Here is a 27,684-nt window from a genome sequence, read left to right as displayed (position 1 = left end):
TCTCCAACTTTAAATTTATATAGGTAGGTACATATTGTTACTGTTCAATCTCTAATAGCCCTGCATGGTGGATGTGTAACGTTGAATAAAAAAAATAAAGACGCAAATACAGAACATTATAGAGTATGAAATGTGTTAGAATTTTATAAAATACTTCTATATGTATAATAAAGAGTATAATATGTTTCGCACAAACAATAGCAATATTTTGCATTCTTTAGATTTCCCAGAAGAACTGATTCTGCTAAATTGAAAATCGTGACTACACAACTTATTCACGGTTATCTCTATCTATTGTATTTAAGCTTTCATTTTTTAATTATTGTTTATGTCTAGGTGAACATAAACAACAGATTATGCAGCCGTATATCGTAAGAGTGTGTGTGAATTACACAGGGTGATCCTAGAAACAGAATATCTACAAAATCTGTTAAATCAGTTTTGTAAAACGAGACTGACGAGATAAAAAATATAGACTGCGCTAGGGATCAGTAAAATAGGCCTTAGATGAGTGTGTGTAAATTACACAGGGAATCTAAGAACATCGTGATTTTAGAAACACAAAATCTACAAAAACTACTAAATTACTTATTGTCTTGAAGAAATGACACTAAGAAGATAAAAAATATAGACAGCACTGGGGATCAGTGAAATAGACCTCAGATCCTTCCAATAGAGGGAAGAAAATAATACGACCATAATATACGTAAGAGGTATGTCAAACGACGCTACCCCTGAAGACGTCAAGGGGGCATTTCTTCAACAATTTTACTGAAAACTTTAAGCCGGCTGTTCACATTACTGTGGCGTCGTTCAACTTTGTCGAATTCGAATAATTGGCAAAAAATTTTGATCATGTTTGACCGTGCATCCAACGAAATCATACAATTTGACCGCAGATGGACTGGCCTATCTGCTGCAGTACTGCAGAAATTGATATCATCGACGATCTTGTCAAACGATATCGCAGTACCGTGAGTGGCCGGTTTTATTAAGAGAGAATACTTGAGCGTGGGGATAGTGCATTGCCATGTAGAAAAGCGAGTAAGGGAAGAAAAATGTGTGCTATAGATGCTGAGACACAGGTCACGAGGCCAAAACGTGTCAGAAAGAAGAAAGATGTCTGGTGCGAGAGGAACCACACAGGTTGAGCAGCTTGAACTGTCCACAATTATTCAGAGAGGCCTTAAGAATAGCAAGAGACCGAGGCAGATACGGGGTGCCAGCGAAGGGAGAGACAAAAATGGAGTCTTCGGAAGAGCTAAGTTGCTCGCAAGTTGATATAGATCCTGAATAAAAATCAATAAAACAAAACGCAGTCCCCAGAAGACGAATGGGGTACACCCGAAGTTACATTCGTAAAAAACCCGTTTCGGATATATCGCTGAGGGGGAGGCGGTTTTTTAGTTGGAAGCTAGCCAGAGTACGGGGGCATGTGTTGAAGGAGATGCATGCATATGCGCCCTTTCCGGTTGAATCCAACACCGGCGCTGCTCCAAGCTTTGGCGGTGTCTTTGTAAGATTTTTCACCTCCACACAAAAGATATCTTCTTCTTGTGCTAATTTCTGGTTTGGTTTCAATTGTCTGTGCTATGACAGGCTTAACTACAGATTTATAATGAGCGTTTTCATTCTTCAATTTAGATGGTTCTTTTTCTCCATACCGTATCATTAATGCATCATGCTATTCTAGTTGCTCTTGCCACTTACTATAGTATTTTTACTACAAAAGCGATATTACGTAGGTCAAATTTTTTGACGTAAGAGAACTGTCAAAACATTAAAATGTTTTGACAGTTCTCTTACGTCAAAAAATTTGACCTACGTAATATCGCTTTTGTAGTAAAAACACTATACCTGAGTGCTTCGTTGATATTTGACACCTGAAAAAATTGATTTCTAGGCGTTTAAATATCATTATACTACTATTGTTTCCAATGTCCAGTTTGCACCTTATTGGTTCTTCTGATATCACTAAACTCTTGTTTTCTTGTGACGATATTTTAATATTTAAATCCTTAGTCTTCATGTTGAAACGATATAGCCTTATCCGTAAATCCTATTAATTTTCCTATATCAGAAATGCGTCATCTGCAAAACATAATATTTTATTTCCCTATTCCCTTTGACATTTTCTTTTTATTTTTACTTGTTTTACCACCCCATCCATTTCTGTCCTTTGCCTGTCTTTGTTGCGTCTTTTATTGCACACAGGCCTATTTTGTGCTCTTTTAATTTCTTTATTTTCTTTTGATCCCTATTGTTCCATGTTGAGATTCTTGTAGTGTTCCTTTTTAATCGACTTCTTCTTCTTCTACGGCACTACAGCCCAAATTGAGCCATGACCTCCTTTATTTTTTGCCTCCACCTTTGTTTGTCTGTGGCTGCTCTTCTCCATACACGGACTCCTAAAAGGGCTTGTGCGTCGCTGTTTACTGTCTTCCCAGTAGTCCAGTGTAATAAGGTTTCTTCCATGGCACTTCAACAGCCAGGGTACTGAAGCGTTTTTTCGACAGGTAATGCCTATAACAACAAATTGTAACTATTTCCTGCGTAGGATCTGGCAGTCATTTTTATTTATAAACAATTTAGTATCAAAAAACCATTTTTTTTTTGGGAGGTGCTTGCAGCACTCTCTGATTGGACTAGAATATGGTTCGGCTGTATTTTCGTTTTGCAACGAAATTGAAAATGGTTATTCATTTTTGATTTACATTTACTCTGTGTGGAGTATGAAGGGAACCAGTCTCGTTGGAACTTTACCGCGCTGAGCAGATGTGACGTGAATTGTAAATTGTAGAATTCCCTCATCTTCCTTAGTCTCAGCATCCGTATGGCTTGCAAATTGTAGAAGCCTCGGAGGTGTAACCAGAGAAGGTTCCCATTGTTTTCATTCTGGTGGGATATGTTATATGCCATTAGAGTGAAAACTTAGTCTTTTGCTAGCAGTTGCCGCTAGGGCATCTATGCCATTTCGTTCGTTGCAATTCGGGACTGCACGCTGGGGTTTGTTTTGGTTGGATCGGGGAGAGCAGCATATGTGCCTCCTGATGAGAGACTAATAAGTTTCGAAACCGGTAGAGGTGCTTGCAGCACTCTCTGATTGGACTGGAATATGGTTCGGCTGTATTATCGTTTTGCAACGAAATTGAAAATGGTTATTCATTTTTGATTTACATTTACTCTGTGTGGAGTATGAAGGGAACCAGTCTCGTTGGAACTTTACCGCGCTGAGCAGATGTGACGTGAATTGTAAATTGTAGAATTCCCTCATCTTCCTTAGTCTCAGCATCCGTATGGCTTGCAAATTGTAGAAGCCTCGGAGGTGTAACCAGAGAAGGTTCCCATTGTTTTCATTCTGGTGGGATATGTTATATGCCATTAGAGTGAAAACTTAGTCTTTTGCTAGCAGTTGCCGCTAGGGCATCTATGCCATTTCGTTCGTTGCAATTCGGGACTGCACGCTGGGGTTTGTTTTGGTTGGATCGGGGAGAGCAGCATATGTGCCTCCTGATGAGAGACTAATAAGTTTCGAAACCGGTAGAGGTGCTTGCAGCACTCTCTGATTGGACTGGAATATGGTTCGGCTGTATTATCGTTTTGCAACGAAATTGAAAAATGGTTATTCATTTTTGATTTACATTTACTCTGTGTGGAGTATGAAGGGAACCAGTCTCGTTGGAACTTTACCGCGCTGAGCAGATGTGACGTGAATTGTAAATTGTAGAATTCCCTCATCTTCCTTAGTCTCAGCATCCGTATGGCTTGCAAATTGTAGAAGCCTCGGAGGTGTAACCAGAGAAGGTTCCCATTGTTTTCATTCTGGTGGGATATGTTATATGCCATTAGAGTGAAAACTTAGTCTTTTGCTAGCAGTTGCCGCTAGGGCATCTATGCCATTTCGTTCGTTGCAATTCGGGACTGCACGCTGGGGTTTGTTTTGGTTGGATCGGGGAGAGCAGCATATGTGCCTCCTGATGAGAGACTAATAAGTTTCGAAACCGGTAGAGGTGCTTGCAGCACTCTCTGATTGGACTGGAATATGGTTCGGCTGTATTATCGTTTTGCAACGAAATTGAAAATGGTTATTCATTTTTGATTTACATTTACTCTGTGTGGAGTATGAAGGGAACCAGTCTCGTTGGAACTTTATCGCGCTGAGCAGATGTGACGTGAATTGTAAATTGTAGAATTCCCTCATCTTCCTTAGTCTCAGCATCCGTATGGCTTGCAAATTGTAGAAGCCTCGGAGGTGTAACCAGAGAAGGTTCCCATTGTTTTCATTCTGGTGGGATATGTTATATGCCATTAGAGTGAAAACTTAGACTTATGGTTTTCTTAATACACACATCTTCGAGAGAATGGAAAAAACTTTAAAATAGCGCGTTACAAAGTTTAATACACCAATTTATTGTTAATATAATTGCGAAAAAAGGTTGAAATTAAAAAAAAAATAATTTTGCAATAACTATTGTAAAAACAAATCTACAGCTTTGAAATTTTTGTCAAATGAGGGTTCTTTGGTGCTTAAAATGTGACAAAAATTTCAAAGCGATTCATTCACTTGTTTAAATTTTATTCAACTTGTTTATCACAGAGAGCTTTTTTTTGTAATAACACAAGTCAGAAAAAACTAATGTTAGAACCATTCTACAGATGTCAAATGAAAGAGCATGAGCTAAACTTTCAAGCAGGGGCGTCATTTGATAGGGTCAGGGGCATTTCCCCCCCCCCCCCCCGCTGACCCTGAAAATGACGGAAATTTACAAAAAATAGATCAATTTTGTATTACGTTTGCATATATAATGTATTGTATATATAATGCTTGCCCCCCTATCAAAATTTAAAATGACGCTCCTGCTTTCAAGCTGGTTTAAAAAAAGTGAATACAAAATGCATTTATTAGTAATAAAAAATTATGCAAAAGTATATTTAATTTTCCTTATAAACTTTTTATATTTTTATATAATAAATTATATATATTTATTAGAATTTTTCATCAATTATCATATACATAACATTACTTGGTAGTTGTGCACCTAAAAAACGGTAAAAAATAGATTTTTTTGAAAAAAGTTATTCAAAAAGTTTATAAGAAAAAATTAACGACACTTTTGCATAGTTATTTATTACCAATAAATGAATTTTTTATTCACTTTTTTTAAACCAATTTGAAAGTTTAGTTCATGCGCTTTCATTTGACATCTGTAGAATGGTTCTAACACTATTTTTTTCTGACTTATGTTATTACAAAAAAAGCGCTCTTGGATAAACCATTTGAATAAAATTTAAACAACTGAATGAATCGCTTTAAAATTTTTGTCACATATTAAGCACCAAAGAAACCTCATTTGATAAAAATTTCAAAGTTATACACTTATTTTTACAATAGTTATTGCGATTTTTTTTTAATTTCGACCTTTTTTCGCAATTATATTAACATTAAATGAGTGTATCAAACGTTGTAATACACCATTTTAAAGCTTTTTCCATTCTCTCGAAGATGTCTGTACTAAAAAAACCATAAGTCTTACTGTTTTCCAATAATTAAAAAAAAAGGAAAAAAGGCCGTTTTTTGACATTAAATTGTTTATAAATAAAAAATGGCCGCCAGATCCTAAGCAGGAAATAGTTACAATTTGTTCTTATAGGTATTACCTGTCTAAAAAAGGCTTCAGTACCCTGGATGTTGAAGTGTCACGAACAGGGTATATTTTTGTCTTATTACCGTGGCCTACAGCGCTTTCTTGGCTTTCCAACTGGTCTCTTTCCCTGCATTCTAGCGTCCTGTGCTCTGTCCAGTCCATTGCAATGGTACCTTTTCAAATTGACGCACTTAAGATTTTATATTAAGAATTTTTTTTTAAAATAATATAAAAACAAAGGTTAGGGAAAATATAACAACGTTTAAATAAGAAACACTTGTAACTTGTTGAAAATTCTGTAAGCTTGTACAATTAAAATTGACCCGTAAAACTCATCCTCTTCGTCGGTAAACACTGTCGAACACTTTTATTATTATTTTATACATTGAGAATTGTGAATAATAAAATGCAAATATACCGTACCACTTTCAAATAGGAAGAGTATGCAGATATACATTTTCATCTTTACTTAGATTTCGTAATGACAAGGCAACTAGCACGTGCATATCGACATCAATTTCCGAATAGGTACATTCCGTATTACAGAACATTTATGGATGTACACAATTTCGAGCATTTGGATTACGTGATTATCTATTGGACATAGGAATAAACTTACCTGTAGATGGTTCCACTACTATAAGCAGTATACGTCGAGTTCGTAAATAACTTAAAATACCAGGAATAACGGTTTAAAAAAATTTAAGGCGCGAGGACTTAAAAAACAATGTTGTTTAACTATAGGTACTCACAGAACGAAATAGTTGGCAGGAAATTGCTTACTAAAATAATAGAATAATTATAAAATTATAGAATTATACATTTAAAATTATAGTACAATTTTACACGCCACTGAAATTACTCCTCTTTCTCCTCAAATACCGTAATGATCCACGAACTTCGAAATGAATCACTGACAACTATTTCGTTCTCTGACTATATACGTTAAAGGGATCATTAAGGGAGGGTATGGTTTGAAATCAACATTTCTAGCACATTTGTGTGATATTTTTTTTAAGCTGTGGTACAATAATTAACTTATTTTTAAATTAAATAAGGATATTAAGCACAGTTCGAATAATACTCAAAAAAAATTCAAGGAAAACTATTGAAAAATAATTAAACTTTTATAAAAAATAGCATTTTTATAATAAAACGTTTTTATTATTTATAGGAGAGAAGAAAGGATACTCAAAAAAAATATCGAGAAAAAATATTGAAAAATAATTACACTTTTATAAAAAGTAGATTTTTTATAATAAAACGGGATTATTATTTATAGGAGAGAATATAAAATAATTTTTAATGTTGTTCTGAAGCTATTATTTCTTATTCTGAAAATAATTTTTGACGATATAAAATGGTTAAAATTCCAAAAATTACACTATAATAAAAAAGTAATTTTTATAATAACACGGTTTTGTTATATGTATACAGGACACAACATGTTTCGAAAAAATAAAATATAAATTTTTAGTAGGTGTATTAATTACAATTCCAAAAATTGTTTAAAATGGTATATATAATATTTATATATAAATATTAACTTGGAATTATGGATTTTATTATTATTATATTATTATATTATTATATTATTATATTATTATATTATTATATTATTATATTATTATATTATTATATTATTATAATATTATATTATTATATTAAATATGGATTTTCATTATATCAACATTTAATTATTTATTAAAACAATTAAAAAGATACGCAACAGCGGTGTTCGAACTAGGGAACTCTCGATCTGCAGTCTAATGCCACTGACCCACCATCAATTTGTAGATATCGATTTATTAACGTACTTTAAAATATCATTGCGTTGATCAAACTTTTAAAATAGTTTGAAATAAAAAAAATCGATTTATCCATACAGTTTGATTGATTAGTGGGATAAAGCTCCTTAGATCCGTTATAGTAATAGATAGCAATAAAAGTTAATAACAAAAATTGTAGCCAACTTTGATTACAGATTGATAATCAGTAATCGTAAATTATCAGTTTTAGACAATTCAGTCATGGCTTACCTAAAATTTGGAAAGATTTAGACCCGTAATTATTAATAATTTGCTCTGAAAAATGAAAATATCTCAAAAACTAATAAATTTCGACATAGGGAATGTTACATAATAATTAAAGTACCGTAATGGTACTTTTAGACAGTGATATAAAATACAAGGTGTTTTCTTTAAAATTACTGAGAAAATAATGTACTTGCGTTTTGACTTACCCTGTATTTAATATAAAGAAAATTAGCAATATCGATCACTTATGAAAATTTTGACAATAAATAAAAAATATAGCATCAATAAACCATTGCCTTTGCGCTTATTTTTATTTATACAGGGAGTTAAACTTGTTACGATTTTCATATAAAATTGGTTATAACTTTGTAAATACCGTGTATAACATACCAACCCTTTATATTTTTGTAATGGAGAAGTTAAGAAGATTTCGAATATAAAATAAAATACAGGTTGTTCCATTTAAAAAAAAACATAACTTTGATCTGCCACTATGTTATCGAACACCCTGTAACATTCTACTAATTTTGTAATGTGAAGCTCAAAGTTGGCTACAATTTTTGTTATTAACTTTTATCGCTATCCATTACTATAACGGATCTATGGAGCTTTACCCCACTAATCAATCACCCTGTATAATATCAGTTAAATATTGCATTGTTAGCATGTTCTAAGCTATTGTGAAAATTTCAGGTACCTAGGTAGCCTAGAACTATTTTTAAAATGGATTACAAAATTTGCGGAGACAGTGACAACAACCAAGCCAAGTATATAAAAACGTTTTAATAAGCCAACGGTGACACATTTTTACAGACACCTCAAAAAATGAATTTTGCGGTGGACATTAGAACTCGTCACTGGATCATGTCAAACAAAAAATTCAAATAGATTTGATTAGCTTACAAGTTTCTTGGGGTAACGCTGTCGACTCTTTTTGATGTTCAACGATTTTTGAGTTCTTGGTATGCCTCTGAAGTAAAAAAAAAATGAAATTCTGTGTAACAAAACCTGGCTGAGAAACCTAACACCGTGGTATAGTTGCAGCTCAGTAGATCTTTTCAAAGCAGTCGCCAATAAGGCACGGATAGCTGCGATGATACCCAACCTCCGATAGTAGTGATGTTGAAAAAGTAACTATTCGTTACAAAGTACTCGTTACTTACGAATACCGAAAGTAACGATTACTGTAACAGAGAGGCAAATCGTTACTTCGATTACTTTGATTACTCTGATTACTTCGTTACCAATCGTATCATATCATATACCTATTTGGGTATTGTATCTACAATCGGTTGATATCGGAATCGGACCGGTATTCCACGAGTGTTCGGTATCAGTACAGTTAACTAAAATTTTATCTATGAAGGGCGAAGGTTATGAAGAGTTTTACAGGATTACAGGACGCTGAGAAGTAGCTGAAACAGAGGGAGGTAAAACATTTAACAAAGCATGCATCCAGAAACAGGTGTCTATACGATAAAATACGATTTGTTGAGGTAGATAATTCACAGGTGTTTGTTCCTTTGAAAATAAAAATGCAACACATTTTAATAATAAATACAGACTATTCTTATCAGGCCTAGAAAAAAATACCTAGTTTAGATTGACCAAATGTAGAAATGATATTTCTAGACTGTGATCATCAACTTTAATTTTACATGTAGGTATGCATTGTATTTAGGATGTAACTTTTTGAATTGTATTTAGGATTAGGATGACGTCTGGAAAAAAGTCTACAATAGAAAAATGGGTGGAAATGCATTATTACATTTTAAAGTGTATAAAACGCATCGAAAAATGCATAAACATGTTAAAATCAGTATATTAAGAGCCAGATTTTCTTATTTCGTGGTATTTGGGGTCATTGAACACGAATATGCAATCAGAACCGACCTCCGAAGCACCTGTGTACCCAAGGTTACTGCTAAGGTACGTCATCTAGAGTTTCGAGGGTTTGTTTTTGGCACTAAATTGATACAAACAGATTACTCGAGATTACTGATATTGTGGAGCAGCAATGACAGAACAATTAACAACATTAATTAACAAAATCATAAAACACAATAAAATACCGGAAGAATGGAGAACAAGCGAACTAATTCTACTATTCAAAAAGGAGATAAAAGCATCCAGAAAACTACTTGAGTTAACAACTTGTTAAATACTACCCTAAAACTTACAACTAAATTTTTACAAAACCTATTGAATCAGAGGATAAGTTTAGCAGATGAACAACAGGGTTTTCGTACTGGAAGATCATGTAACGATGCAATATTCGTCATAAAGCAAATTACTTAGAAATCACTAGAGTATAATAGACCAGCATTTCTATGTCTGATTGACTTGAAGATAGCATTTGGCAGAGTGGAGTTAATACTCACAGATGTAATCCATCTTCTGTATAACAGAGAATTTCCCTTAGATATCATAAAAACTATTAATAAAATCTACCATAACAACAAAATGGAAGTCAGAATTGATGGACAACTTACAGAATCTATAGATATAGGCAGCGGAATAAGACAGGGAGACTCATTGCGTCCTATGCTTTTCAATTTATTCATGGATGAATTTTTATGTACTTTTGGATGCATTTTATACTGCAATTATGCATTTCCACCCATTTTTCTATTGAAAACTTTTTCCTGTTCCACTATTTCCATAAAAATCATTTATTTTTTCTTCAATGCCTTAAAATTATTTTCTTAAATGCCTCTTAATTAATATCTGCTCGGGCCAAAAAATTAGTAGATTTTCTAAAAAAAAATTTATTTTTAAATATTAATTATTCTGAACAAAATTATGTCGGGCATCCCTTGGTTTTAATAATTTTTAACATAATAGATTACATATCATTTAATTTCTATCCATTAAATAGATCGGTTAAAAGTCGTTGTTATATTGGATCTTATACGAAATACCGAGAAATGCAATTCTTGATATGATTACCGGTACTCAAATACAAAAGTAATCATAGTAATCAAAATATCCTACTAATACAAAATATGTACTGAGAAATGCGATTCTCCATATGATTACCGATACTCAAATAGAAAAATAACAAAAGTAATCAAAGTATCAAAGTAACGAATACCGTAAATGATTACTTTAGACAAAAGTAACGATTTGTAAACATCACTATCCGATAGGAGAAAAAACTACAAGAAGATGAAGTTAATCCGTTCACAAGTAAATCAACTATGAAAATGATCATAATTTTTGGTAGTGCAAAACATTTGCGGTTAGTAATAATAATTAATGTCACAATATTACAAGAATTCTTGCATTTTTTTTTATTCACAAACGGACTAATTTACGTACAGTGACGGTTGCATATATATCGTTATGAAATACGTTTCGATTGTTTTTCTTGTAGATTAGGTTAAAGCGGTTCTCACATACATATTCGGTCAATTTTGCGCAATGAAATAACTGGAAAATTGTTACGAATATGTTAATGAACTAATTTTGTAATTAGCATTAAGTATTTCTAAATTAAGCTAACAGATAAAGCATCTCTGTTGTTAAGTGAATTATATTAAGAACAACGTGGTTATTTTATTTTGAATTTAATTTGCTGTCTGAAATTACACAACTGCAAAAAGATTAGAAGAAAAATAAAACATATGTATAATATGAGCTTATATGGCACAAACATTTAAAAATCGCTTAATAAAACAAAAAAAAACTGGATTATAAAAAAGGATATATACCCAATGTTTATTTAATTTTGTTTGAAACTATTTTAGGCTATTATGTCCAAAAAAGGAGGGCTAAAAGAAGTTTTTTGAGAAAGGGGTGAATTATTCCCAGTGTACTATAGTGCCTTACTTAGTTTTCGTACATATACAGGGTGTTTGCTAACGAATGGGCCATAGCTTAACCTCAGATTCCTGAAGTTAAAACAGGTCGATTTAAGCTAACTTACCTTAGTACTAAAGTTGATAATAACGGATATACAGGGTGTCAAAGTTAAATTTGATTTTATTTATTTTTGAACATTTCATGACAGGCATGAGATCACAAAACAAAATAAGGGGGTTTTCTGGTAAGGGGGTTTTTTGGAACAAGAAACCTAAATTTCCCGCCATAAATTATATATGTATTACCTAGAGGGCAACACATACATCTTTCAGCGCTCATTGAATACATTCAATTTTTTTATCCCACACTCTACATAATTTTCAGATCAAAATTTTTATTTCCCTACAATTTTTACTTAAAAAAGGTATACTACATTCATCTCGCTAAACTCAACCTTTTTCGAGATAAACGTATTTTAAATCTACGATGCAAAATTCAATTTTTTGCATTTCATTGTAGCTACTAAAAGCCATTTGACATATCCTTGTCATACTTGGCAGCAAGTGCAGGTACTGTACACCCTACTAAATTATGTTAAACAAACGTTTCTGGATACTACCAGAAACGTACGACGGGGGAAAGTGAATGGTTGACCCTTTCCAAATTCTACGCCACTGGCGAAAAATTGTTATTTAGTGCAATTTTTGGATTCTCCAATACTTTCTATGTAAATAATATACTCTTCATTCGTAACGATACAGTCATTAGTTTTCTAGATATTTGAAGTTAAAAATGAAACGGCACAGTTATTTTGATTAATGTGTTATGCCCCTTCGTCCTTAACTTCAAATATCTCGAAAACTAATGATTTTATCGTTACGAATGAGGAGTATATTATTTACATAGTAGTCCTGTCGCCAGGGGGGGTACAACGGCCTTCTTAATTCAGATGGACTTACCCAAGTTTTTTTTATGTATTTTGGCCCGTAGAACACGAATTTTTTGGGTAACAGTTGATCCGGATGTCGATAAGACTGTTATAAACAAAGAAGTTGAGGAATTACATAACAGCGATTTCTCGCAAAACAAAACAATTTTTTGTATTTTTTGGGTCATTCTAACCAAAAAATGTTCCTACAAGTTTTTTCGTAGGATGCATAGTTTTCGAGATAAACGCGGTTGAACTTTCAAAAAATCGAAAAATTGCAATTTTTGAACCTTTGAATAAAAAATAAAATAGCAATTCTGCTTACTGCCTTTAAAAGTTTAAGTCAAATTTTATCTGTTTTGAATATTTGCATTGCGAAAAATTTATTTTTTGATTGTTAAAAAAAGCTATAAACACATAGTGTTTCCCGTGCCTAATACATGCGATAGCCCCGCTTGCACTTTTACCTCCTCTACCTACTCATTCGATTTTAAATGAGAAATCATTGAAAACATCACTCAAGCACTAGGTGTTTATAGCTTTGTTTTAACAATAAAATAATAAATTTTTAGCAATACAAATAACTAAAACCCATATAATTTGACTTGAACTTTCAAATGCGATAAGCAGAATTGCTATTTTATTTTTTAATCAAAAGTTATTCGGGTTCAAAAATTGCAATTTTTCGATTTTTTGAAAGTTCAACCGCGTTTATCTCGAAAACTATGCATCCTACGAAAAAATTTGTAGGAACATTTTTTGATTAGAATGGCCTAAAAAATACAAAAAAATGTTTTCTTTTGCAAGAAATCGTTGTTATGTGATTCCTCAACTTCTTGGTTTATAACAATCTTATCGACATCCGGATCAACTGTTACCCAAAAAATTCGTGTTCTACAGGTCAAAATACATAAAAAAACTTGGGTAAGTCCATCTGAATACAGGAGGCCGTTGTACCCCTCCTGGCGACAGGACTATAGAGAATATTGAAGAATTTAAAAATTATGCTAAAATAGCAGTTCCGTCAGTGGCGTAGAATTTGGGAAGGGTCAACCATTCACTTTCTCCTGTCGTACGCCTACGTTAGTAGCCACAAACGATTATTAAACATAATTTGGTTGAGTGTACAGTATCTAAACTTTCTGCCAAGTGTGACACGGATATATCAAATAGTTTTAAAGTATTATTTTTTTTTATAATTTATTCCTTATTTAAAACTTTAAGAGTTATATCCGGTACTTTAAAACTATTTGACATATTATCCTTATCATACTTGGCAGAAAGTGTAGGTACTGTCATAGCCACCTTTACTTTACAAGCCATGAAGAGAAAAAAGCAACGTCGCAATTGATGACGTCCGTAGTCTGACTTTCGGACTACCGCTTTCGAAACTACGATTTTAAAGTACAAATTCTGGTAAAATTTATAGTATTTTTTGAGTCGAACAAGAAAATATTATTAATTGGAAGTTTGTACAAAATAATATTAAAAGTAATTCCTTGTAAGTAACGTTTATTATACAAAAAAAAAACAATAACAAGAATATAAATGGGATTAATTTTTTTCGAATCCTAAGAAAACTAATAAGTATTTTTCAAAAATTTAAACGCAGAGTGAAAGATTACGTTAGGACCAAGGACCAAAAGTCCCTGAGAACTTCTATGTTTATTTTAATAAGTTACAGGGGTGAAAAACTAAGAAAATTTAGTGTGATTTTAGTTTCAAATATGTCATTAAAAAAACTTTTTATTCATTCTAAGGGATTTTTGGCCCTCGGTAATAAAATAATCTTTTATTCTGCGTTTAAATTTTTCAAAAATACTTATTAGTTTTCTCAGAATTCGAAAAAAATGATTACCTTTAAAATACAGGCGTCAAAATTTTTCATTTTCTTCCTTTCCCCTTAAAGTTTGTCGCACTTATTTAGAAACACCCTGAATTGATAAAAAACAAATCTAGTTGTTAAACATAAGCGAATTAATAAAAAAAAACAGAATATTAAGAAAACCGGAGTCTATAGTTGGGTTTTAATTTCAGTATTTTTTAAATGCCCGGTACACCATAAAAATTTAATTATTTAGCAACAATATTATTACAGCGGTATTGTTAAAGAATTAGGCTATAAGATATTATAAAAATCACTTAAATCTGCCAACAGATTTAGGAAATATGAGACATTAAAAATGACAAAATTTTTAAGTGGACGGATTTCTATATGCACGCAAGTTTATATAAAAATATATTATATTGAACTAAAATCATCTTAATAACATACCTTTTAATGTTCTTTATAATTTGGAGCACGAAATATTGTAAAATATTTCAGTTTCTCTGTAAATAAAGTGAAAATTATTTAAAAACAAATGAGAACTGTCAGAATTAATCGGTCTACCAATAGATGTTGCCAAGTTTCAACTTCATGGCTTGTTAAGTAAAGGTGGCTATGGTACTGTACACGGTTCTTAGACATTACTACGGTTGCCTAGACAGCCTAGATCGACTAACCAATGAACATTAAGGGTGTGATTACGTCACGAGAGTGTACTGTCATTTGAATCGTAATATATTTTTTTTCGAATCCTGAGAAAACCAAGTATTTTAGAAAAATTTAAACGCAGGATGAAGGATTACATTATTACCGAGGGCGAAAAGCCTCTTAGAATAAACAAGCAGTTTCTATTGAATGAAATATTTGAAATTAAATATCACACTTCTTTTTTATTTTCAGCCCTTTAACTTATTAAAATAAACATTATAGAAGTTTTCAGGGACTTTCGGCCCTCGGTAATAATGTAGTCTTTCATACTGAGTTTAAATTTCATACTGAGTTTTAAAGTAAAAATAGTCGTAAAAGTTAAAATTAGTTTTAGAGCCTTCTCCAGTAGACCATTTTAAAGGTAATTAATTTTTCTTTCTATTAAAAAGAAAAAGCTAAATTTCCTAAAGTTATAGGACAATGTTTGTAAAAAAACTATTTGTTTAATTTCGTTGTAATTCCAAATAAGTTAATTTAATAAGTTAAAGATAAAGATTAAGTTGGAAAATAAAAGACTGCTGCGAATATAATGAAATATTTAATAAATATATTTACAAAGTAGGAAAAATGCAAAGGCTACAAAATATAAATAATGTTTTTTTCTAATTTAGGATGAATTTATAAAAAATAAAAATTTTAATGGAATTTTTAAGAAGCTTGTAAGTCTATATACGTTTCATGGAAAAGGAATATAAATAGCTGTTAAAACCACTAAAAATAGACCAGGAAAGGGAATAGAATAGATATAATCTATAGAATGCGTGCTTTTTTACACCCATAGGCTGAGCATAAAATAGCGACTAAATTTTTATTTGCATTTCTACTGCCCCTTTTATTAAATTTTATTTATTTTTCAAAGTTCAAACTTATTTTTAAAAACTTTTCCAAGTGGGCTCGAAATTGTTATTAACAAATAACTTATGACTCATAACAAAAAAACAATTTCCCGAAGCACTTAATCACCACTTTTTCTCTCTTGTCAATTTTTCGAAAAATGCTTCCTTTTCGAGTTATTTATAATATTTTTGTAAAAAAAATGCCTTTATTAATAATTTTTGGAATTCTTTTCTAAAACACTACTCATTGTATTGCAATTCTACAAAAAGCTTTATAATCTTTAAACCTTCAAGTACAAGTAAGAATATTTTGACAAGGATAGGTGGTATTTATCTTGTTATAAACATAGTTTTAAATTGAAACAATGATTTCTACGCGCCGCGCGCCTGTATTAGTCCAGGGTAATAAGGATTTTCTCGGGACACTCAAAGATCAAGGTAGCTGACTACTTTTTTAGTTATTGTAGACCTATAAGAAGAAAACCTCCTTCCTGCTTCCTGCCTAGAGTTCGCGTCTGTTTTTAATTATTAACAATTTAGTGCAAAAATCGCGATTTTTTCGATTTTTTGCACTCCATTCAAAAACTAAATACCTAGTTGATATAAAATTACAAAATTCAGTTTTTTAGAACATTGAAAAACCTTCAAAATGCCAATTTTTGAAAGTTAAAAATAGTACATTGTTTACCGGGTAGGAAAAGCTTAACATTCCTGAACGACTGTGAAGATTGCTAAGTCGAGGCGCAAGCCGAGACTTAGCAACACAGAGTCCAGGAATGTGGCTTTTCCTACGAGGTAAACATACTATTTTTCTGCAAATCGTTTAAAATTCGACAGATATTGATTGATTTAAAAAAAAAACGCGATAATTTTATTCCCAAATAAATGGTGCTTTGAAATTCCTAATAAAATTACTTGGGTTACTATGGAAACGTATTGAGGTTGAATTGTCAAACTTGACGCTTATAAATTTAATTGCTGGTGTTCTCGAAAGTAAAATGATAAGTGATGATGAAATTTTCATTCCTGGGACTCCTCCAGAGCTGGTTGAGGCAGTGAATACTGCTTCATTAGAATTATTGCCAAAGAAATCAAGAGAAAAGTACGAAAATGCATACAGACGTTTTATGGATTATCGCATGAGTAAAAATTCTATCATTTATGTAGAACACTAACAACTGTACGGAAATATCATTTCCTTACAGTAAGGAAATGACATTTCCTTACAGTAAGGAAGTCCTGACTTTTTCTTCAAGAAATTTTGACAGGAATGTCAAAATTTCCTGGCGATTTGCGGAAAATTAATTTGTTGCTACGCAAACTGTAAAATAAATGAAAATTGTTATTTGTTAATAACTTTTACTAAAACTACTTTAGAAGTTTAGTGTTTCACCCAAGGTTGGATATTGGGGTAGTTAACAAACCCTCAAAATTTGAGACTGAACCATTAATTAGTTTAAGAAGTATTCTATTTGATTTTCCCAGGGACCTTTATTTTGCAATAATATAAGACAGAAAATATTGAAGATAGAGCAATTCTGAGTATGCTAAATGAAAGTAGTAAAGTGATAGTATGAAAATGTAGTAAAAAAAGATAAAAAAATGATTAAAATAGTCAAAAATCCTAATGCTAAATTTCTAAAATTTTGTAGTTTTTAAACATTTAGAATAACTTTAAAAATGTTGTCCGTAGAAAAAATCTCTACAGAGTGGGCCAAATAAAAGGAGCCACCCCGATATTTGGCAGAACTTATTGGATTTTAAGAAAATAAAAAAACAGGTCCATTTTTGATCTAAGGGGGACACATTTTTATGGTACAAACATCTGTCATTTGTCAACTCCCTCCATTCCACTTCCAACACTCCTTATTTTTAAATAGGGAATAGGGTTCGTGTGCTAGCTCATTTGAAAAGTTATTCAATTCTCTATTCAGTAATATCAACATTGAGATAAAAATTTATACAGGGTGTCCAAGAAAAATTATTTTAAATTAAATTAATTGACACAAAAAGAAGAATGTATGTAATTTATTTAACTCAGAATACATTCTACTGCTGACAAAAAACAGAAAAAAATATTTATTTGATAAATAAACACTGTTTGTTGCTTAAATTCAATATTCAACCTACCAAGAGGCAGATGGGTGGAAGCTTGAATATTAAAATTAAGCAAAAAGCAGTGTCTATTTATCAAAAAACATTTTTTACTGTTTTCTGTCAGCAGTAGAATGTGTTCTGAGTTAAATAAATTACATACATTCTTCTTTTTGTGTCAATTAATTTAATTCAAAATAATTTTTCTTGGACACCCTGTATAAATTTGTAAGTCGATGTTGATATTACTGAATAGAGAATTGAATAACCTTTCAAATGAGCTAGCACACGACCCCTATTCCATATTTAAAAATAACGGGTGGGGGAAGTGAAAGGGAGGGAGTTGACAAATGACAAATGTTTGTATCGTAAAAATGTGTCCCCCTTAGATCAACAATTGACCTGTTTTTTTATTTTCTTAAAATCTAATAAATACTGCCAAATATAGGGGTGGCTCCTTTAATTTGGCCCACTCTGTATATTCGAAAAGATAGTATTTTAACACGAATTTTCAAATAAAAAAATTTAGCCTGGACTCATTTGGGACAAAGTTAGCCCATATGTTTTTTTTAATTCACAGCTAATTTGTTTATAATAATTAAGGAATCTCATTAATGCCATTTCAAAGAAGGGGGTTTGTATTTTTTCTTAAAAAATTTGTACAAACAGTATACCTTCACAGCACCCTCTACGATCTTTCAAAAATGTAGTACAAACGATTACTAGGGGGAACCTACAAATCCAGTGAGTTAAAATACTGAAAAAGCAATTTCAAACGAATATAATTTGCTGTATCTCCGGATAAACTCAATGGATTTTCATCTTTATTTTTTTAATTGGTATGTAATTTTTAGGTACATTACAAATATGTAATTTGTTTATAAATTTATTAATGAATAAATAGTCTTATTTGTTTAAACAATTCTTGAAAAAATATTTTTTTTACAAAAATCTATTTTTTTAATCATAGTATAATTAATGATCACAGAAAAATTAAAGTACACTTTAATAAATAAATGATTTTTATTAGATAATTATTTATTGAAGATCATGTATTTACTAAAGTATATCTTAACTTTTTCTATGATTAATAGGGATAGTATGATTAAAATCATGGATTTTTGGGAAAAAATTATTTTTTCAAAAATTGTTTAAACAAATTAGACTGCTTATTAATTAATAAATGTCTAGACAAATTACATATTTGTAATGTACAGAAAAATTACATACACATTAAAAAAAGAACGATCAAAATATATTCAGTAGATCCCGAGATATAGAAAATGATAATAGTTTTAAGTTGCTTTTTTAGTTTTTGAATTCGTGCATTTGTCGGCTCCCAGCTCCCCCTTCACTTACCATGACTAGTCACTAATTAAAATACATTTTTAAAAATTCGTGTAAAATACCAGCTTTTCTAATATGTAAAATAACTTTTTCTACAGACAATATTTTTAAAGTTATTCTAAATGTTTTAAACAACAAAATTTCACAAATGTGGCATTATAATTTTTGACTATATTAGATAATCTTTTTTAGTACATTTTGAGAGTATCAATTTTCTACTTTCATTTGGCATACTCAGAAATGCCCTATCTTCATTATTTTCTGTCTTATGTTATTGCAAAAAAGGTCTCTGGGATAAACAATTAGAATAACTCGTAAACTAATTAATGGATTGGTCTCAAATTTTAAGGGGTTTGTTAAGTACCCCAATACCCAACTTTGGATGAAACACTAAAGTTCTAAGATAGTTTTAGTAAAAGTTATTAATAAATAACTATTTTCACTTATTTTGCAGCTTGCGTAGCAACAAATTAACTTTTTAAATTTCAAAAATCGGCATTATGAAGGTTTTTTAATGTTCTTAAAAATTAAATTTTGTAATTTTATGTCAACTATTTATCTTTGAGTGTCCCGAAAATGGTCTATTTCTAGCTTATTACCCTGGTCTATATTGCCATAACCCCTGTACACACTGAGCACAATGTATAACCGCATATTCTAAATGTTTGGGACCATGTATTCCGTAAGATGGCAAGAGACATTTTAGAAAGAAAAATAAAAAAAAAACATTAATTATGTCATTTTTTAAACAAAAATTTACAGATAACTCAAAAAGGAAGCATTTTTCGAAATATTGCCAAGAAAGAAAAAGTAGATATTTATTTCACACTTGGACAATTTAAAAAATACATTTGAACTGATAAAAAATACTTGGAATCCAATAAATAGAATAAATTATTTTACTTAAAGGTATTTGGTCTCATCTATCCTATCAGCGAACTTTTAAATCAGCTCTACCTTTCCTCTCTAGAAGGAGAATTTAAAATAAGTATAGGTAGGTATCTAAAACCCAGATGACGACAAATATTGTAGTCAGAGAAGAGATATATTGTGTAGGAACCAAATCCATAGACCAGGTAATGGACCCATAGACCAGGTAAAGATAATCAAACAGTTGAGCTTCTCCGTTGAATAAGACTGACTGGGGCAGCCTTCGCCAAGCTGAACCATATTTTCAAATCGTCTGACATACCACCATGTCTTAAAACAAAAACCTTTAATCAGTGTGCTTTGCAAGTGTTGACTTGAGGAGAGGAAACGTTGGCCATGACGAAGAACATAAGGAGAACAGTGCAAAAAATCCGTGTGTCTCAAAGGGCGATAGAGCGTGCTATGTTGTGCTTTTCACTGCGAGACAAGATCCCAAACCAAGAAAACTACGACAAAGATCAGGAGTGGCTGATGCAGTAGAGAGAATAACAACACTGAAATGGAGCTGGGCAAGTCACATGGCTCAAATGACAAATAGCAGATGGACAAAGCGGATACTGAAATGGAGACCAAGAGATGATGCCTACCTAAGCAGATGTTGTCCACAACACGTTGTACTCATGATCTAAAACGTTGTCGTAGCAATTAGATACAAGAGGCACAAGATCGAAACAGATGAAAAATTATGAGGGAAATCTATGTCCAGCAGTAGACAAGCGAAGATTTAATTATGAAAAAGAATAAAAAATATTTGTTGCAGCAGGAATACAAAATAATATTAGTCGGTATAAATATATTCTGTTTATAAGCATCTTTTTAGACCCATATACACGAGCGGCACACCCTAAAAAAAAAAAAAACGCTTAGTTTTCGAGATACTGACCACGGAGGGGTTATTGGCTAATTTTATTCATACTTTATATTTTCGAGGGTGCTGAAAACGAAAATGAGGATTATTCTGAATTTAATGTGGGGGAACATTGTCAAAATCGCAATTTTAACCTAAATATAAAAAAAAATGAAATCACGTTTTTTTGCGTTTACCTCGCTACAACTGTGTTCCATTTTAATATTTTTTCTAAATTTTTTACAGTTTATAGCTCTAACATTTCTGAAGACAGCAGTACCTGTTTCAAGCTTTTATTCTTATCCTGATAAAGGTTATGAATTTTTCAAAGGAAAAGGTGCGGATTTGTTCATTGCAAAGTTGAATCGCAAAAGTTGTGTGACGAAGTTTAAAATTTAGCTTCATAGTTACATTTTATGTTAAAGTAGAGAGTACAAAGAAGTTTTCTGGTAAGTTTTAGATCAAAATGTTTTATAGAAAAAAATATAGTGCAAGTTTTAATGTCGACATTAGAAATCCCCAATATAACGCTTATTTTTCGAGATACTGACCATGGGTGGTGAATGGCTAATTTTGGTCTTATATTATGTTTTTGACCGTGATGAAAACGATAATTAAATTTATTTTAAATTTTAGGTGGGGGAATATTGTCAAAATTGCAATTCTACCCTAAAAATAAAAAAAAATGAAATCACGTTTTTTTGCGTTTAGCTCGCTACAACTCTGGTCCGTTTAAATATTTTGTTCTAAAATTTGTACACTATATATCGAACCACTTTTTTTGAAGATACTAGTTTCTGCTTTAATCTTTTAGTCTTATTCTAGTAAAAGTTATGAATCTTTTAAAGTACAAGGTGCAGATTCGTGAATTGCAAAGTTTAATCGCAAAATTTGACTGACAAAATTTGAAATATAGGTTTTAAATCAAATTTAAAATTAAAACATGAGTACAAGGAAGTTTTATGGAAATTTTTGGATCAAAATGTTTTATAAAAACCAAACGGGGCAGCTTTTAACATCTACCTACAGTATAAATCCCCAAAATAACGCTAATTTTTGGAGATACTGATCATTGGTGGTGCATGGCTAATTTTGGTCTTACTTTATGTTTTTGATGGTGCTGAAAACCAAAATCAAGTTTATTTTGAATTTTAGCTGAGATAACATTGTCAAAATCGCAATTAAAAATAAAAAAAATTAAACCACGTTTTTCTTAAAATTAAAAGTTGCACCATATTTTTTCTATAGCACATCTAGACCTTAAACTCGCCATAAAACTTCTTTGAACTCTATGGTTTAACATAAACGTAATCAAATAGATAAATTTTAAATTTTGTCACTTAATTTTTGCGATTTAACTTTGCAATTCACGACTCTGCACCTTTGATTTTTAAAAATTCATAACTTTTATGAAGAAAAGACTGAAAGACTACAGTTGCTTTCATAGTCTTCACAAAGGTAAGAAATATATGTTGCAGAAATTTTAGAAAAAATATTAGAATGGAACAGAGCTGTAGCGAATTAAAGTTGCGCCATTTTTTTGTTAAACATTTGTAACTAAAACTTTATTAAAACATAAATGTGATTAATAAGATAAATTTCAAATTTTGCCACTCAAATTTTGCGATTAAATTTTGCAATTCATGAATCTGCACCTTGTACTTTAAAAAACTCATAACTTTTACTAGAATAAGACTAAAATCTTAAAGCAGAAACCATTGTCTTCAAAAAAGTGAGCAACATACAGTGTACAAACCTTGGAAAAAAATATAAAAATAAACCAGAGTTGTAGCGAGTTAAACGTAAAAAAACGTGATTTCACTTTTTTTTATTTTTATGGTAAAATTGCGATTTTGAAAATATTCCCCCACTTACAATTTAAAATAAATTTCATTTTCGTTTTCAGCACCGTCAAAAACATAATCTAAGACCAAAATTAGCCATTCACCACCCATGGTCAGTATCTCGAAAAATAACCGTTATATTGGGGATTTCTAATGTCGATAATAAAAGTTGCACTATTTTTTTGCTATAAAATATTTTGATCTAAAATTTTCCAGAAAACTTTTTTGTACTCTCTATTTTAACATAAACGTGATTAAAAGGCTAAAATTTAAATTTCGTCACTCAACTTTTGCGATTAAACTTTGCAATGCACAAATCCGTAAAATTCATAACCTTTATCATAATAAGAATTAAAGCTTGAAACAGGCACCGTTGTCTTCAGAAATGTTAGATCTATATACTGTAAAAAATTTAGAAAAAATATTAAAGTGGAACAGAGTTGTAGCGAGGTAAAGGCAAAAAAACGTGATTTTATTTTTATTTATTTTTATTGTAAAATTGCGATTTTGACAATGTTTCCCCACATTAAATTCAAAATAAATCTCATTTTCATTTTTAGCACCGTCAAAAACATACAGTATGTCTAAAATTGGCCATTCACCTCTCCGTGGTCAGTACCTGGTCATTTTGGGGGTGCCTGCCGCTAGCCTAACAGCTATAAGAAAAAGTAAACTAAACTACCTAATTTTACTATTTTTATACTCAATTTTATGACTAAGCAAATTTAATGTAGGATCCTCAAGATGCAATTAACAAATAAGGAAATTAAAAAAAAAACTGGAGAAAAGTAACCCAAATCCGATGGTGGTTACATTACGATAATGAGGTTACGACTTGTAAAATATTTGTCACGCACTGACCTTATAGTACCCCATATTACTTTGATTTAATATTCTAAATAAAATTATCATGATTCTTTTTATAAACATATATAGATTTACCAGCTCCTTTCAGTCAAAATATTGAATCTAATAATTTTCATTTAAAAATATATACCTTTTCTCCCTCTGCTTACTTTTCTCAGTAGACTCCTCCTCTCCTAATATCTCCACGTTCCTGACAGGAGTTCTCTTCACTGGCATTGATTTGGTTACTTCTACATCCTCTTCATCTAATGGAAGAGCTGGATTGATGGCTAGTTGAAGCATCCTCAACAATAACATCTCTCTAACATCGGAAGGAAGATACTCCTCGTTATCTTGTTGAGCTGAATCTGATGGAAGCAACCTTGCTACTCGTCTGTTAGGTCTATATGATACAGAATCATATTCATCGTATACACTGGGCCTTTGTTGCTGAGTTAGAGGCACTAATTGTTGTTGATCAACGTCTACATAATTAGGCCTCTGTTCTGTGTTTTGGGGCACGTATTGTACAGGTCTTGGTTGCTTCTGGACGAAATAAGCAGGAGGTTGCTGGTAAAATTGCCTGTACCTCTGCATTTCTGGCTGTATTAGCATCTCTGGAGGTTGTCTGGTTAAAGCACTTATCTTTTCTAACCTACTCTGCCTTAAAATTAGTTGCTGTAATAATCTTTGGAAGTCTTTGGTGCTAACAGGTGGGTGAATTTTATCGATATCATTGTCTGCTTCGATGTATCGAGCAACTGGAGTTGCGGGTACTGGAACAGGATAAGGTGTTGGTACATGACGTGGAAGCTCCCTGATGTAACCATGTTCATCTACTTGGACTGGCATTGGTCGTAACGGATAAGGCGGTAATCGCCTCACTACAGCTTGTTGTTGCTCCACTTCTACCGCAGGTCTTCGACTAGCTTGTACATAATATTGTCTTGGATCCTCATTGGCTTGTCTTACTTGTTCTAAAGGTATGATTCTTCCTTGAAGATGACTTAGAGGAACTAATATAGGGTTTCTTTGGTTTGGGTGTCTTATAGCTACTAGAGGCTCCTGTACCTCAGGCCTGTTGGCCGGTATTTGAACCACTGGCGTTGGATCTGGTTGTTCGGTTGTCGTTTCTTGTGATTGGTAGCTTGGTGAACTATTCTCTATATCCTGAAGACTGTTCTTTAAATAGTTAAGAGGAAAAGGAGTTGTTGATCTCGGAACTGGAGTGGTAGGTATTGAAGAAAATAGTACAGGTCTTAGAGATCTTGCTGTAGTTGTGAATAATGGTCTTGGGGTTCCAGTAGTCATTGAACCGCTGTAAACATCAACAGCATCTGCTCCCATTGACTGTTGAAGAGTGAAAATATGTTCTCTGATATTATAGGTCGAATCTGGCCTTTGGGGTAGTTCTCTTCTAAGAATATTGCCTCTAACTTCTGGTTCTTCTTCTTCTGTAACAGGTTTCTCATCTGGGGAGCTGAACCCTTTAAAGGTTGTTGACTGTGTGGATCCGATTGTTACAACTTCTGGTCTGGATATTTGTCCAGATGCTGGCGATGGTTTACCTTGTAAAAGTACTTTGGGAGCAGCTGATGTGTACGTAACGTATCTTGATAATGGCGAGACATTGGACACGTTAACTACGCTTTTGTAGTTTGGTTTTGACGTAGTTGAGCTTACAATGTTTAGTATTCTTTTAGATGCTGTAACACTGGTGGTAGTTGGTGTTGATTGCGTGGATGTAAATATAAATGTACCTGGAGATTGCTTTTTGCTCGGGATTCTTTGTACCACAGAGGCAGACGGTGGTGCTTCTTCCGGCGGCTTACTCAGGATCTCCGTTGAGTTGGTAGTACTGTAAGTCACTCTTTTAATTTGACCGTCTTGATCTACAAAACCGTAAGTGCCTTTGATATGACCAAGGACGTCGCGACTTTCTATTTTAAATGAGCCATCATCAGCTTCATATCCTATCGTATATGAGCCATCCTCATTTATCTTCTTGATTCTTTTGATTATTTCTAGCTTCTTTGTTTCTTCTGCACTTAGTTCTTCTTTTTCTTTATCTGTCTTTGGTTCGGGTTCTGCTAGGCACAGCCACAAGGTATCACTTATGAGTATAGAAATTATGAGTAGTTTTATCTGTAACAAAAAAATTAGAGCTATTTATATTGCCGACAATAACAAGGAAAATATAAAAATACTAAAATAATGACAAGGATCTTACTACTGTTATGCTTTTTGTTAAGATACTCGTGCAGGTGACAGAAATAATTATAATTTATACGTTTTTGAAGTTATACTTCTTTAGGCACGAGGGTGAATTTTTACATTCCCTAGCGCATGCGCACACCGACAGTATGGTATTAGTCGCTTAAACGTTATACGGGATCTGATTGGGTGTTAAAATCAACTGTCAATAATTGTTCAATATGGAGATTATGGATAAAAAAATGTGTATATTAGTTTTTATTGTTGTGATGGCAGAGAAAAAAGCTAGTTTATAATTGTAGTGACGTTTTTAAAAGCGACAGGTACGTAATAATTTTAAATGTTTCAGTATCCTAATAAAAAATTACATAGGTACCTACCTATTTGGAAAATTTAAAATGAATCTACCAAAATATTATGTAATGCTTTGATTTACATAATTTGATTACCATCAAAATTTCTACCGATATTCACCTTATATATTGTTATTCTACAAAATATTCGTTTAATTCCACAAAAATCAAACTAATTTGATTAAATTCATATAAGTAATAAACAACTACTGTCAAAAAGTTTATGGTGTAAACGTTCTGTTGGTGTATATTCCGACATGACAGACATGCGAAGGTGGCGCAACGGGAAAGCACTTCGATTTTCGCTCGGCGGGATCGACGGGAAGCGGGTTCGATCCCCAATGCAAGTTACTATTTTTTTGTTTTTTTTTATACATTTTATGATTCATCATCATCAACATCATCAATGGCGCTACAACCCTTCGTGAGTCTTTGCCACGTTTACTATTGACTTCCATGTTTGCCGATCCTGTGCCACTAATTCCCATTGTCGCACTCCCATTTTCTCTAGATCTTCTTTGACTGCATCTTTCCACCTTTTTCTAGGCCGCCCTACAGACCTTCTTCCATCTGGCCTTTCCCAGAACACATTGTTTATAAGGCGATTGTCGTTACTGCTTATGACATGCCCTGCCCATCTGAGTCTATTAGCCTTTATATATCTGACTAGATTTTCTTTTCCGAATAGAGACTCTAGCTCATTATTGTATCTGCACCTCCATTCGTTTGTCACGCTGTCTCTGCAAGGGCCATATATCATTCGAAGGATTTTACGTTCCCACACCAGCAATTTATTTACTTCTCTTTTTGTTAGCGTCCATGTTTCGTTGCCATACGCGACTACTGGTCGTATTAAGGTCTTATATGTCTGGATTTTTGCACCTCGTGAAAGAAGTTTTGACTTCATTAGATATTTCATTGCAAAAAAAGATCTGTTTCCTGACATTATTTGCGTTTCAACTTCTGGCTCTAATTTGTTGCCATTTGTAATTGTTGCTCCTAGATATTTAAATTCTTTAACCACTTCGAAGTTATGATCGTTTATAGTAATGTTTTGCCTTATTCGCCGTCGTTCTTGTATTGAGACGACCATGTATTTTGTTTTGTCTTCATTTATTTTAAGACCGATGTTTAATGCAGCTTCTTCAAAGTTCGAGAAAATATCCTTAATTTCTAACGTTGATTGTGCTACTGCGTCTACGTCATCGGCAAACGCGAGTATGATTTTTGCTCCCCGAGCAGTTATGTCTGGTTTGAGTTTTGGATACATTTTTCGCATGACATATTCTAAGGCCAGATGAAACAACAATGGGGACAACGGATCTCCCTGTCTTAGTCCAGAATTTACGCAGAAAGCATTTGATATTTCCCCCCTATTCTAACTTGTGCAAATGAGTTACTTACACACATTTGTGTTACCGCAG

General features: G+C 32.3%; 1 protein-coding gene across 1 annotated transcript in view; it reads right to left on the bottom strand.

The window, feature by feature from the left end:
• Nucleotides 1-18,962: 18,962 nt before the first annotated feature.
• The window catches only part of LOC114324288 (uncharacterized), a 36,429-nt gene continuing 27,707 nt past the window's right edge, over nucleotides 18,963-27,684 (bottom strand). The window contains exon 2 of the mRNA XM_028272092.2: nucleotides 18,963-25,838. Within this exon, the coding sequence (XP_028127893.2) occupies nucleotides 23,817-25,838 (2,022 nt within the window). The 3' untranslated portion in view covers nucleotides 18,963-23,816. The remainder of the gene's footprint in view (nucleotides 25,839-27,684) is intronic.

The sequence above is a fragment of the Diabrotica virgifera genome, chromosome 1 (assembly GCF_917563875.1).
Source record: "Diabrotica virgifera virgifera chromosome 1, PGI_DIABVI_V3a".
NCBI classification, from domain to species: Eukaryota; Metazoa; Arthropoda; class Insecta; order Coleoptera; family Chrysomelidae; genus Diabrotica; species Diabrotica virgifera.
Note: the sequence above shows the minus strand (reverse complement) of the source record. Positions and strands in the feature narration are given on the sequence as shown.